This window comes from Myxocyprinus asiaticus, chromosome 34 (genome assembly GCF_019703515.2).
Source record: "Myxocyprinus asiaticus isolate MX2 ecotype Aquarium Trade chromosome 34, UBuf_Myxa_2, whole genome shotgun sequence".
NCBI classification, from domain to species: domain Eukaryota; kingdom Metazoa; phylum Chordata; class Actinopteri; order Cypriniformes; family Catostomidae; genus Myxocyprinus; species Myxocyprinus asiaticus.
The window spans coordinates 35,154,900-35,169,786 of record NC_059377.1 but is presented as its reverse complement, the minus strand read 5'-3'; the positions used below and the strand labels follow the sequence as shown (position 1 = coordinate 35,169,786).

The 14,887-nt window shown below is 35.9% G+C and overlaps 3 protein-coding genes across 3 annotated transcripts in view; all 3 read left to right on the top strand.

Moving 5' to 3' along the window:
* The window catches only part of ash1l (ash1 (absent, small, or homeotic)-like (Drosophila)), a 57,045-nt gene extending 54,135 nt beyond the window's left edge, over nt 1-2,910 (top strand). The window contains exon 27 of the mRNA XM_051671731.1: nt 184-2,910. Coding sequence (XP_051527691.1) covers nt 184-275 — 92 coding nt within the window. The 3' untranslated portion in view covers nt 276-2,910. The remainder of the gene's footprint in view (nt 1-183) is intronic.
* A 1,175-nt stretch (nt 2,911-4,085) lies between these two features.
* lrrc71 (leucine rich repeat containing 71) lies at nt 4,086-10,755 on the top strand. The gene is made up of 14 exons (XM_051671793.1): nt 4,086-4,218; nt 4,323-4,457; nt 4,726-4,848; nt 4,998-5,073; nt 5,168-5,242; nt 5,474-5,542; nt 5,688-5,847; nt 6,052-6,135; nt 6,242-6,442; nt 6,568-6,643; nt 6,724-6,797; nt 8,978-9,089; nt 9,223-9,311; nt 9,689-10,755. Exons 1-14 carry the CDS (start codon nt 4,131-4,133, stop codon nt 9,824-9,826), a joined length of 1,500 nt encoding a protein of 499 aa, XP_051527753.1. The 5' UTR covers nt 4,086-4,130; the 3' UTR covers nt 9,827-10,755.
* A 3,346-nt stretch (nt 10,756-14,101) lies between these two features.
* Nucleotides 14,102-14,887, top strand: part of LOC127425596 (histone-lysine N-methyltransferase SETDB1-A-like) — a 42,924-nt gene continuing 42,138 nt past the window's right edge. Inside the window, exon 1 of the mRNA XM_051671735.1 lies at nt 14,102-14,330. The gene's annotated coding sequence lies outside the window, so the exon portion shown is untranslated. The remainder of the gene's footprint in view (nt 14,331-14,887) is intronic.

The following is a 14,887-nucleotide window of genomic DNA, read 5'->3' as shown; positions in this document are numbered from 1 at the left end:
AGGCCATACAGACTTCACAGAACACCTTCAGTATTCCTTATGCATTGACACAGATAATTAGCTTTTTTCTATTTTTTTTTGTTTTGTTTTGTTTTTTTGTTTTTTTTTTAAAGCTGCTATGGTATAATATAGTTAAAAGAGATGGTCACTCAAATAAATTGCTTTTTTCCATCCCTCCTGCAGCGATAGATGTGACGTATCTTCTCAAGGAAGGCTCTGGTCGCCGCCTTCGACGACGGACACTTGGACTGAGCGAATTTATTTGCAGGAAGTAATGCACATAATTTTCTGCCAAGCACGATTGCAGAGCAGCAGAAGAAGAGGGTATATAATATAGAGGTGCATGGCTGGGCAACACCAAAAAAGAGGGGAGAACGGAAGAGGGAGGCGACACCAAGGGCACGAAGTCTCTCCTGTTCATATTTAAATCCAGCAGTCTCACTTTCTAAAGGAACTACAAGAGAGACCATCCCTAGGCTCATGCACTGAGGACATGCAATTTTCCAGCTGTCGAAAAATTTGTCACCTTGATGAGTTTAAAAAGAATGACAAGTGTCAGACATAGGAAAATGTACTTGCCTAAGCCTTGAAATTCAAGTTGAACTGTCGTAAATAAACTATGATTGAACTTTTGACCTTTGTCAATCAAAAGTCTCCTATGACTGTCTGTTGACGGAGGTTGAAGTTTCTAAAGGAAGCGTGTGGTACTAAATTTATCCTTTGAGGGTCAAATACATTCGGCTGCAAGTGGAAAATTGGAGACCAGCGCCCCCTTGTGGTCTATAGTGGAAAAGACTTGAGATCACCCTAGAAAGGACCAGGATAAATACGCAAATAGGACAAAGGTGGTTCTGTGTAGTGCACATACACACTGCCCATAGACTGAGAGGAGAGCTGAGCTGAGAGAGAACGTTTGCTAACTGCACTTTTTAACAACACTGACATCATTCGCTCCCGGAGATGTATGGATAAAGATACACTAACACTCGCGCAGTATTGATCAGTGCTGTACGAAAAAGCAAAACAAATAAGTGTATTACCCTCTTTTTTTTTTTCTTTTCTTTTTTTTTATACTGTAATTATATTAGGAATGGAGCACGATGGGGATGGGGGTGACGGGAGGGGGGATCGGATCCATATTTGTGAGCTCGGGAATGGGTTGGAATGTTTCGCTTTTGTTATTGTGGGCATTGTAATTGGTTAGAGTGGCTGCCAGCCCCGCCCCCTTTTTTAAAGTATTTAATTCACCAGCTCCAAAAAAATAAAAAAAATAAATCTATCAGTGGAGGTGCGCTGGCTTTATATACCACCTTAGAATGCCATGATCTTAACCGCTTTTGTTTATGGTAGTGTGTGCGATTGTGTATGGTGTTTGTGTGTGCGTGTATGAGTGTGAGCCCATACTGACAATATAAATACAAAAGAGGAAAAAAACTAAGAGCTTGATAGCAGTTAATAAACAGTTAAAATCATGATCATAAGAGCTTAATGTATCATGTGATGTCATATTTTTTGTGAGTGGCTTGTGGGGGGTGGGAAGGTTTGAGGAGGGTTCGAGGTTTTAGTGTTTTTTTTACTTTTCTCATTTTTTTAAATGGCCTTTCAGGTTGCCATGGAGAATGTTTATAAACAAAATTATGAGATTTGCCCTTAATGCATCAGCTATGACAGATAAGTATTTCCAGCCCTTAGATGCACAGAAAAAAAAACTGACAAAGTAAAGAAACGTGTATAGTGCCAAGCTATGTGTATATATACAGATGGGGAAATGTGAGAGATGTCTCCAAAAGCAATATCTTGATAATGGATTTTGTGTATTGTATTGTACAGGATTCAGCCCCATATGTATTATTATTATTATTACTACCATTCTTACGATTATTATGCGAGTGTGGCCAGAACTGTCACATGTAACCTTACAAGTGGACAAGAAAGTGGCAGACATAATGATTAATAATCGCAACAATTTCTGGCAACAAAGGAAATCATCTTAAATCTTGTTACCCAAAAACATTAATTTAGCAGACTGCGAGAGGGAGGGTTGTCAAATGGACTTTGCTGAAGGGGGCCTCGCAATGACCCCAAACCTGGCACCCGTCACTGTAATAATTAATATTAACATTATTATAATTATTGTTATTACTTTTGAGGAGAAAAAGATATAATGTTCCTCGTTTTTTGCTGCAAAGTGTTGAACACTAAAAAAACAAACCAACATGAAAATGTAAAATGATATTTTGGAAAATGACAGAACAAAAGAAGCTGTTGACCCAATATCATGTTCTTAATCTCCTTTTTAATTTTCTTTTTTTTTTTTTTTTTTTTTTTATAATAAAAAAAAATGGTTTTGTTTTTGTGATAGCGGTCATAAATATAATGCTTGTATATCTTGTATTTGTGTGTTTTTGTGTGATTCGTTTAGCTATTTTTTGACAATCACAAAATAAGATGCAAGCATTGTATATGGACAGACTGGCAGGCATTTTGTGATGTTGTGTACAGTTTGTCGAAACTTCTTCCACTCTGATTCAAAGTTTGTAATTATAAAGTCATGAAAATGCTGTTGATTTTTACTGTTTTTGTTTTGTTTTATATTCTATTTGTTTTGTTTGTTTTTTAATAAAAAAGCACTACATTATTGTGAATATACTTGCCTGTTGCTCATACATTTAGCACAGAATCTGTGATGCAGTTCATTACTAGGTTATAACCATTATTACTCCAGTTATACAGACAAATCGTATTTTAATTGTATGGACAGTCAATACATCTTCAAATAAAGTGCATTTTAACTATTGCTTAGCACATTGACATTGTGTACCATCATTTGAATGACAAAGTATATTAACAATGATAACGCTTAGCAAAATCAGTATATCATTATTAAATGTCCTCATCTGATTAACCACACACATGAACTGTTGTTTTCACTTACACTTCCTATTACAATTAATATATATCTTCAAACGAGGTAAAGCTTTTCGAAATTTTTTTTATTTTGTTTAATTTCTTTGAAAAAAGGTGGTGGGTAATACCAAGGCAGTTTTATTGTAAAAACAACTAGATGGGTAAAGTTTGACAAAGTTTTGTCTTGAAGTCTAAACTAGTTTTAAAAGTTTGATGGTTATAAAGATAGAGAGACAGACTGAAAAAGAGCAACTTGAAGCAGATTAAAGGCCTTGTGTGGGTTTGTTTACATTTGAATTTTTGACAGTTGGAGTTTGAATATTCTTGGCCCATTTGAACATTCTGTCAGTGTATGTCTATGGGACTTTTCAAAGTTTTTATTGTCCGCTGTGTGAAAACCGTAATTACGTTCATTTAAAAAAAAATAAAAAAATAAATCACACTAGTCAGAAGGTCTGTGCCGAGTTTGATGGATGTCGTTTCAAAACCAACATAAATGTAGTAACCATGGAATTTTGGAGGAAAGTTAGGTTATATGTTAATTTTTTAAAGAATATATTTAAGGGCAGCACGAAAACATTTCCATTTGACATTTAGCAGCTTTAATCCAAACCGACATTTGGGCTGTTCTTTTTCCGTCTACCCTGTTTTCCGTGCTGGACAGACGTCTTTCATCATTGTGTCTCGCGTTTATTAGACAAAAGTACGTCAACTTTTAAAAACGTGTCTCGATACACCTGCGTTCTTCAATATGCGTTGCGCAGTGTAAAACTCAAGAAAGAGTTCTCCTTACAAATGAGGAACAGATAAGTGTTGATTTTGTGCTTCCTTACCTACACAGCTGGTTTTCAGAACTTTATTTGTCCATTGTTTGACGATATATCGGACCTTTGCCTGAGCAGCAACGTAAATATGAGAAATGAACTTTCTTTACAGAGACGTTTCGTCTTATCCGCTGGGTGGCGCCAAAATCAATCGTTACATTTTGGAACATTTAGGACAACGTTCCAGATAGATAATTCTCCAACGTTCAGCACGTTCTGTTGACATGGCAACAGAATACAATCTACTAGCATATCGACACTGCTCTCATTGATTGAGAAAATACTTTTATTAATACTCATTTTTCTGCTTAATTGTTTTTTATTGATAATTTGGATTTGTTTTATGTAGGTTTTGTTTTAATCTGCTGTGGCAACTTAATACATTTTCCACGGAAAAATATGAAAAAACGAGTTGAGAACAAGTCTGCCAAGGAGAAAGTGGACAAGGTGGATTCTGGGACTGAGGAGGAACCACCAAAGACTGCAGGTAGATAGATAGATAGATAGAAAAGAAAGTAAGAGATAGATAGATAGATAGATAGATAGATAGTACATTTTAATGGCAGTGTTTTGTGGTGTCACACATACTAGATGACTACCAGTGTTCTGGAAATTTGGAGCTGGATTTCCTGGAGCTTTGTAACCTAATGGGCGTGAAAGAGATCCCCTCTGTGAAGCTGAAGCATGAAGCTCAAGAGTCACCAGCTACAGAGAGAGAAGCTATAGGTAAATTCTATTGTTACATATGACAATACAGTAGTCACTACTTTACATTAATAAATGCTTTTTTTTTCTTTTCTTTTTTTACAGTTATACAGTAGCCACAAGTGAATAAAAGACTAGTTATTATCATTCTTTTCATATTGCCTTATATTGCTCTCCAAATGACTGTAAATCTGTGTAGTATCAATTTGATTTTACTTGCACATCTTAAAATTACTTAAATGCAATAAATTATTTTATCTTCCCATATGAAAACTCTACTGGAGTGAAGAAGAAAGCCAATCACAGACATCCCTTGAAAGTCAGATTACAACTTGGTCCTCCAAGCCCTGCCTCCAGATAGAGCTGGAGAATGATGAAGACCACTACAGCGTAAAGGAGGTCAAGATGTCAGGTAAGGCCAATAAAAAAGATCAGACTGTTCGTAGTTCAGTGTCATAGTTCCAAAAATGTGACAGAGGAAGGACAGTTAACTGAGGTGCCTCGAGTAAACATTTTATTGTAATTTTTTAATTTTTTTTTATTATTATTATTTTTTGACAGGATGGAAGGTGGATGAGGTGATGCTTCAGGTGTTGAGCAAGACATTGCCATCCCTCAGTAACTTACAGTGCCTACAGTGAGCCTTTGTGTGTGTTTGTTGTATGTATATGTTTACCGGTGTTCATATAGCATGTAAAGAATATATTACCATTAATGATTATGTTTTGCAGCATGTGGCGGATTGGCTTAACAGATTGCACTTTCACCTCCCTTAGAAACACCGTGTCTCTATGTACAAATCTCAGGTGATGACACCAGAATTTTAATTGTCTGCAAAGTCTAAAACATCAAGAATTATTGTTCAGGTGTAATGTGTATTGTTAAGTACTTTTAGTGAATAACATCAACTTTTGGAGGATTGTTGGCTTGACACATGTTCAAAGAAAAATGAAAAAGGATCTAATTGTAAAATAAATCAGCAGTATGATTACAGAAACTGCAAAAAAACTTCATCTATGAATTTATGTCTGTGCTAGGAAAGTGGTTTTGGATGGTAATCCACTTCCTGAGCAGAGTTATCACTTACTCATAGGGGAAGACAGCACGTAAGTAATTCTCATTTGTTAACTCGCATGCACTTAAATATTGTTTAAATGCTTAAAATAATGTAATAATTTATCTCTCTCATGTTGACTTATTGCTGCATTCTTTACTCAGCCCTTTTCAAAAAGCTTTTTATCTCCATGCTAGGCTGACAGACGTATCACTGCGCAACAATCGTATAGGAGAGGAGGGAGCTCGCCTGATTGGCTTAGCTCTTTCAACTCTACACTCTGCCAACAAAACCCTCCTGTCACTCAACTTGGCTTTTAATAGAATCGGTGATGCAGGTGCCATTGATATTGCTCAGGTGTGAAAAGGAGTGAACTGAATTCTGTCCCTCCAAAGGTGTTTTGAATTTTTTAAAGGGATAGTTTATTCAAAAATGAAAGTCATACAGGTGTGAAATAACATCTTGGATGAACTATCCATTTAAGGCTGCAACAATATGAAGATGGAGTGATTATGAGAAAACTACAACCTTAATTTCACCCTTTCTCTTTTATTTTTAAAGGGTCTGCGTTTCAACCGTTCCTTGCTCTGTCTGTCTTTATCCTACAATCATATAGGAGATAGTGGGGGGGCTCATTTAGCTGAGGTACACAGAACACTTCCTACTAAATGCATCTTCTATGGCCTTCTCTACCTCTATTGAAACATGCATCATTTCTTCCTTTTTTTCCCCCTCTCATTTCTTTCTCTAGGTGCTGGGTCCCTTTGCTCTAATACATGAGGAGATAGTTGAAAGGAGGAGGCTGTTATTTAAAGGCGACCAATCAGTTATAATCCAGCCGTCTCAGGTTAGTCTAGCCAACTCAACATACGAGCGCCCTCTCTCCATCCGCAGCAACTCTTCACTGGATCGTCCCATCAACAAGAGTGCCAAAAACACCTCCAAAAAGAAGGTAGAGCAGTCTTGCTCCCTACGTACATAACTGTCTTTTTTTATTGAGACTCAATACAGTAGTTAGTTAATAATTGTTTAATAACCTGTGTTGCATTTCCATGATTTTAATATGATTTTATGCAGGACAGCCCTAAGAAAGAGGAGAAACTAGTGCCAGGTCAGGCAGCAAAGAAAGAGGAGGTAAAGGTGGCCAAAAAAGGTAAATAATCTCAATAAATTTACATATGTTGTCAAGATTTACATGTAGATAGATTATTCATTTTTTGCCTTTGCACTCAGACAATAAAGTGCCCCGTGGGCAGGCCGGAAAGTTAGGAGGCAAAGACAAGAATCTGCCAGTGTCTGAGCAAGAGGTAAGAATGACAGAAAGCTAGATAAAAAGGAAAGCAAGAACTCATCTTGTTCACACACAAATGGAATAAATATATTTATTACATGCTTTCTGGAATACTAGAGTCTGATTGGTCAGTTGCGACATTCTGCAGTCAAATATTTAGATGGTTAATAATGCTCGCTAAACTCTGTAACTGACCATTCTAAATATCTGCGCTAGTTCTATGTCTATCAGATCACTAATCAGTCTTTTTTTCTTCTCACATACTGTAACTAATCTGTAAATCAAATTAATATTTAATGTGCATTTATTTTTTCGTTAATAAACAGTATACATTGCATCAGGGTCCTGATCATCCTGTCTGGGTTTATTTTGCCGTAATGACTTACTGACTGTACATTAAACCTTACATAGTATAGGTTAACAACATGATAAAGAAATCTGTTGAAAGAAACAAGTTTTCGCACACAGTATTTCTTAGTACATTTTACTGGTATAAAATTAAGTAAAATCTAATTAAAGGAATATTCCGGGTTCAAAACAAGTTAAGCTCAATCGACAGCATTTGTGGCATAATGTTGATTATCACCAAAAATTATTTAGACTCATAGCTCCTTTTCTATAAAAAAAGCAACAGTCTGGGTTACAGTGAGGCACTTACAATGAAAGTGAATGGGGCCAATTTTTGGAGGGTTTAAAGGGAGAAATGTGAAGCTTATAATTTTATAAAAGCACTTACAAGTCAAGTCACGTCATTTTTATTTGTATAGCGCCTTTCACAACACACATCATTTCAAAGCAGCTATACAGAAGATCAGGAATTAACAGAAGATAAAACTGTAATATCTAGAATGTCTTAGAGTCATCATTGTGTAGTTTGATAAAATGCAATTGTGAATTGTGTTTAAAAATAAGTAATTAAAAAATAATTGTATTTAGAACCCCAGTGAGCAAGCCGAAGGCGACTGTGGTAAGGAACACAAAACTCCATAAGACATTACATTCATTCTTCTGTTAAAACTCATGTATTATTTGAGCTGTAAAGTTGTTTAAATCGTAATTGTACAGTCGTTTTAGGGTTTGTTGACATTACAATGTCATGGCAATGAAGTTGTAAACTTGGCTATAACTTTATACAGAAAAGGTTAGTAAGGTATTTTATCACAGTAAAATCATGTTTACGGTATATTGTTTACGTCTTGTGGCTATAACTTTGAAATAGTGAGTATTTAAATGTTTACAGATTGGCTCCATTCACTTCCATTGTAAGAGCCTCACTGTTACCCAGATTTTTGCTTTTTTTTTTTTTTTTTTAAGAAAAGGAGGGGCAAGTCAAAATAAATGTTTATGGTAATCAATATTATGCCACAAATGCGGTTGATTGAATTTAACTTGAATTGAACTTGGAATATTCCCTTTAACTTCATGAAATAAAATGTATTAAAGTGAGTGCTTTGGAAACAAAATGCATGCAGACCTCAACACTTAGTGCACAAAAAATTATGAAAGAAAATAATCAAAAGATATTAAAAATTAAAATAAAAAACAGGAACAGGTAATTTTAGAAAGTAGAATAATGCACTTCAGACTTTACAAAGCAAGAAAGTTACCAAACATAACAACAAAATCAACATTAAAAACATTAACTCAAACTACCAAATAAATATGACATGGTTGTTTACGTTAGGATTCATACATGATAACACATTGTAAAGATAAGAAAACAATCATTAATAATATTTACTTAAACACTAGAGCATTAATTGTTACATGTTTGAATTGAGCACAAAGGTAGAATTTACTTAATAATTTCAAGTTCACGCTTAAGCTCTTATTCAGCTTTTCTGCTATATTTACGTCACCACAAAATTATAATTTTTTTCAGTGTACTGGAAATCATATAAATTTGTTTATTAAATTGAATTAATTAAAACTCTAATTAGTAACTCTGTTGCTGTAATTGATTTGTACACTTATTTGTTTGTTGACATTGGTCAGTGCAGATGTCAAAGTGCCTAGCAGCCTCTAGTATCTTAAATCATTCACAGTATTTATTGTGAAGGTTTTGATGTGATATTGGATGTTCCTTTCTCAAGACAAGAACTTCTTAACAGACAAGAAAATCTTAAAGGTTTAGGGAACCTCTTCATAGTGAGATCTTTGAAAATTAAACTGTCATTGGGAACATTTATATGTCAGACAGTGGAGGTGGTTGAGACTGTGAATCCTCTGCTGGATCCTGGAATTCTGCACACCGGAGGGAAAATTATTCATCCAGGGAACACATGCCTTATTTCTCTGAATCTATCAGGTGAACTAATAGAGACTTTATCTCATTCTCTAGAATTATTTTTATTAGTGCAAACAAACTTGCGAAGTTCTTGTAAACTATAGATGTAAACGATATCAATATTGTTTTTTCTTTTTTCTTTCTTTTAATACAGGAAATAAATTGACTGAGCAATCACTGAAGTTGTTCCTCTCTTCTTTGGAGAGCCAGGGTGAGGGAGGTCTCCTGCGTCTCTCTCTCAACGTGAGTAACATCAGCATGTTTCTCTCTGACACTAAAGTTTTTAAAGAACTCATTTTAATGTAAACGGTAACACAAGTTTGTGTACTTTAACATGAGTTAACACAATAGTGAACTAACAATGAACAAATCTTTTACTGCATTTATCAATCTTGGTTAATGTTAATTTCTACATACTAATACATTTTTAACATTAAAAGTTAATGCATTTTTAACATTAAACATAGTTAATGCATTATGAATGAACAATAGTATATTAATAAATTAACAATAACCATGATTTATAAATTATTGTTTATTGTTACTTCTTAATGCTAATGCAGTAACTAATGTTAAAGTACAACGCAAACTTAATGTTACAATGTAAACTTTGTTTTCAGATGAATCCTTTCCCCCCAGACTGTGATACCTTTCTGAAAATACAGGAAATTATGTCTCTCAAGGACCCTTTAAACAAAAATAGCTCTGGTCAGGTGGAGAATAAACAGGGGGAATCCCAGACTACCAGTGCAGCCTAACAGGGTGAATGGCAGGACAGGTGGCTTAGATTAACACATGAAATATCTGCCTCAACTCTCCACAAGGTTCCAGAATGTGTTAATTGTGACAATTATTCATCTTCATTTTGATTAATATTTGCTATATTATATAATTATATTTTTTGAATATTTTGCTGTCTAACCCTTAAACACGTACCTTGGGTCTTTAGTGACCCGGGACCTCATTCCACCCCCTGTACCTCATCCATGTTTTGGAGTTGTACCCACACCTCTTTAGTATTCCTCAACCTTTCTCTCATAAATAGTGTAAAACACAAACACACACATAAAAAAAAGCCAAAATTGCAAAACATTTATTTTTTATAATGGTTTAAGTACCTAAAGTGTATAGGGTCATTAGAGATCCTATGTATGTAATAGTGTCGTTTTTTCCCCTCGCTTTTTTTTTTTGTTTTTGTTTTTTTGCACTTCCATAAATTATATTTTAATTATTATTTCATATCTACTGTATATCAGTTTACTATCTGGAAATCTATTTCTTTGTTTATTACAAGAGAAATGAGTACTATATTCATACAAATAAATGCTATATCATGTTGATTTTCTGTGCAATTGCTTTGACATTGCTGTTTGATGAAGAAACAATGTGGAAGTAAACTATAGCAAGTAGAATACATGAACATTACGATTTGACTTGTTATTTGATTGATTGATTGTATTTTGGTGTACTACTGAAATTATGAAACTTGTGCATCTAATTAGACTCAGTAAGTGGCTGAAATACTTATTTGTAGCTTATATGTATCTTATGTGGTATGTGTAGCTCAATATGTGTTTGACAGCCAGTTCAGTCTCATTAAATTTCAGTGTGAAAGTAAAGAAACCTGTTGTAGATTTGTTCTTAATGTTGCATTATCTCTTTGATATATGAAAAATAAAACACCAAAAGATATCTGGCCATTTTGTAGATCCATTTGTGATAGATATACACTGGTGGCCAAAAGTTTGGAATAAATTACAGATTTTTATATTATGGAAAGGAGTTGGTACTTTTATGCACCAAAGTGGCATTCAACTGATCACAATGTATAGCCAGGACATTAATAACGTGAGAATTACTATTGCAATTTGAAAAAAATGTTCAGAACTTCTTAAAACTACTTCAAAGAGTTCACATCAAAAAATCCTCCACATGCAGCAATGACAGCTTTGCAGATCCTTGGCATTCTAGCTGTCAGTTTGTCCAGATACTTAGGTGACATTTCACCCCACGCTTCCTGTAGCACTTGCCATAGATGTGGCTGTCTTGTCGGGCACTTCTCACGCACCTTACAGTCTAGCTGATCCCACAAAAGCTCAATGGGGTTAAGATCCATAACACACTTTTCCAATTATCTGTTGTCCAATGTCTGTGTTTCTTTGCCCACTCTAACCTTTTCTTTTTGTTTTTCTGTTTCAAAAGTGGCTTTTTCTTTGCAATTCTTCCCATAAGGCCTGCACCCCTGAGTCTTCTTTTACTGTTGTACATGAAACTGGTGTTGAGCGGGTAGAAATAAAAGAAGCTGTCAGCTGAGGACATGTGAGGCATATCCACTATATGGACAAAAGTATTGGGCCACATCTCTTAATCACTGAATTCAGGTGTTTCATTCAGTCCCATTGCCACAGGTGTATAAAATCAAGCACCTAGCCATGCAGTCTGCCTTTACAAACATTTGTGAAAGAATGGGTCATTCTAAAGAGCTCACTGAATTCAAGCGTGGTACTGTAATAGGATGCCACCTTTGCAACAAGTTAGTTCGTGAAATTTCTTCCCTCCTAGATATTCCACAATCAACTGTAAGTGGTATTATTGCAAAGTGGAAGCATTTAGGAACCACAGCAACTCAGCCACGAAGTGGCAGACCACGTAAAGTTACAGAGCGGGGTTGACGAGTGATGAGGCGTATGGTGCGTAAAAGTCACCAATGCTCTGCTGACTCAATAACTGCAGAGTTCCAAACATCCTCTGGCATTAACATCAGCACAAAAACTGTGCGCCGGGAGCTTCATGGCATGGGTTTCCATGGTCGAGCATGCAAGCCATACATCATCAAGCACAATGCCAAGCGTCGGATGGAGTGGTGTAAAGCATGCCGCCACTGGACTCTGGAGCAGTGGAAACGTGTTCTGTGGAGTGACGAATCACGCTTCTCTATCTGGCAGTCTGATGGATGAGTCTGGGTTTGGCGAATGCCAGGAGAATGTTTCCTGCCTGACTGCATTGTGCCAACTGTAAAGTTTGGCGGAGGAGGGATAATGCTATGGGGTTGTTTTTCTGGGGTTGGCCTAGGCCCCTTAGTTCCACTGAAGGGAAGCGTTAATGCCTCAGCTTACCAAGACTGGAAAATTCTATGCTTCCAACTTTGTGGAAACAGTTTGGGGAAGGCCCTTTCTGTTCCAGCATGACTGTGCCCCAGTGCACAAAGCAAGGTCCATAAAGGCATGGTTGGATGAGTTTGGTGTGGAAGAACTTGACTGGCCCGCACAGAGCCCTGACCTCAACCCTATCGAACACCTTTGGGATGAACTAGAATGGAGATTACGAGCCAGGCCCGCTCGTCCAACATCAGTGTCTGACCTCACAAATGCTCTTCTGGAAGAATGGGCAAAAATTCCAACAGACACACTCCAAAATCTTGTAGAAAGCCTTCCCAGAATAGTGGAAGCTGTTATAGCTGCAAACGGGGGCCCAACTCGATATTAATGCCTATGGATTTAGAATGGGATGTCATAACAGCTCCTGTAAGTGTAATGTGTAGGTGTCCCAATACTTTTGTCCATGATGTACTTATCCTCTTGTTTAGTTGTACATCTGGCCTTCCACATCTCTTTCTGTCCTTGTTAGAGCCAGTTGTCCTTTGTCTTTGAAGACAGAAGTGTTCACCTTTGTATGAAATCTTACGTTTTTTGGTCATTTCAAGCATTGTATAGCCTTCATTCCCCAAAACAATGATTGATTGACGAGTTTCTAGAGAAAGCTGTTTCTTTTTTGTCATTTTTGACCTAATATTGACCTTAAGACATGCCAGTCTACTGCTTACTGTGGCAACTCAAAACAAACACAAAGACAATGTTAAGCTTCATTTAACAGACCAAATAGCTTTCAACTGTGTTTGATATAATGGCAAGCGATTTTCTAGTACCAAATTAGCAATTTAGCATGATTACTCAAGGATAAGGTGATGCAGTGATGGCAGCTGGAAATGGGGCCTCTCTAAATTTGATCAAAAATGACTTTTTTCAAATAGTGATAGTGCAGTTTTTTACATCAGTATTGTCCTGACTATACTTTGTGATCAGCTGAATGCCGCTTTGGTGAATTAAAGTACCAATTTCCTTCCAAAACAGTAAAATCTGTACATTTTTCCAAACTTTTGGCCGCCAGTGAACGTGCCGGGTCACAAAAGACCCGAATATGTAAGAGTGTTTAGTCAAATTCCCATGCATGTGGTTAATAGAATAATGTTTAAAAGGACAGATTGATGGCAAAAAGTTGTTTTTAAAAAGTTTAAAAGAAACCAGTGAAAATATACATTTTCCTCATTTATTAGTAAATTTAAACCTACAATCTATATGTTGATTAAAATACTCCATACATGTTTTGCATCAACTACACACTGTATATGATACTTTTGCTTCACCTTGTTGCAATATTTCGGCTCTTGGGTCCTATAGACCATGTGGTTAAATAATTCTTACGTTTTATATATATATATATATATATATATGTTAAAACATTTGGTTGTATCATTAAGTTTCGTTGCATCACGCTTCTGTCTAACATGATACTGAAAATAAAGCACTTTAAATAAATGTTATCCAAAGCGTTTTATTACAATAAAATATTATAATAAATATTTACTCTACACTTACAGTCGAGTCAGAATAAAATCTTCAATACTGCTCAGCTGTTGAGTCATTTGTGAAAACGATTAAACAAACGACTGTGATTGGTTCATCATTAACAGCGCTGAGAAAAGTAACACAAACCACATGACGATGCAGTCTGCGTCAAAGGCTGTCGATAATTTACACCTGAGTACTGACTGAGCAAATCGAAAATACACGGTGTAGCGTTAAAATACAGCTATTATTCTTTAGATCTGTTATAACTGACCAACAAGAGAAAACGTCCTCGTTTGGTGATAATTTCCATTGCTGTGATTGAAGCGGTTTATGGGCGGAGCTAATCCTCCCGCGTCAACGTCCTCTGAACCAATCAAAATGCCTTATCTAGGCTCTTCGCTCGCTACCACGATAGTGATGAACTTATTGTTGTGCCCCATGTGTTTTTAGGTAACTTATACCTTTTTTATGATTTTTATGTTTGAGTTTGGAGTTTTTGGGCTACGCATAAAAACTCATTGCAATACAGGCGGACTTTCACTTGGTCGAGAGACAAACCACCGTTGTTTACAACAGAAAACGGTGTTCGCTGAATAACACCGCTACAGCAGCTCTGCTAAGGCTTTTCAAATATGTGAGTGTCTTCCAGAATGCAAAAAATATTACAGCTGCAATTTGGGAAAACTGCTCAGTATGTATGTATTTATCTTGCTGTACATTTTTGCCAGTGTTTATTTCAAGGCCAAATTGGAGTATCCAAAGCTAGTTGTACTAGGCCTTAGTGTTGGTAAGTGTTTAAGGGAATGAAGATATAAGTTGTATGTTGTGAAAGTATTTATGGTTAAGTTTTCTGACATTTCTGGATTGAATTGTCAATCCTTACAATCTTTGATCTGTCAATCCTGAGTATGGCCTATGTGTTGAATCTTTGATATTTACACCAGTTAGCCCAATTCACATTTTTCATACTAACTTTGCTTGTCCCAAATGGGTTTAATGACTCCCAAAAGCCATATATTATGTATAGGTTTTGCACAAATGTACACATCATTTATCAGCAGTTGTTTTGTTAAGTCAAAATATATCAAATGCACAACAATTCAGCCATACAGAAATACAGTATAAATTGATGTAATATTCATAAAAACCTTTAAAGTCAAACAGTGACAATAGTGCACAATGCCAATACAT

Bases quoted from the DNA above. Each gene is read 5' to 3' on its own strand.
- lrrc71 (XM_051671793.1), top strand. From the start codon at position 4,131: ATGAAAAAACGAGTTGAGAACAAGTCTGCCAAGGAGAAAGTGGACAAG. The intron at 5,243-5,473 runs GTGATGACACCA...TGTCTGTGCTAG, and splicing joins TCTCTATGTACAAATCTCAG to GAAAGTGGTTTTGGATGGTA. The intron at 6,443-6,567 runs GTAGAGCAGTCT...GATTTTATGCAG, and splicing joins AAAACACCTCCAAAAAGAAG to GACAGCCCTAAGAAAGAGGA.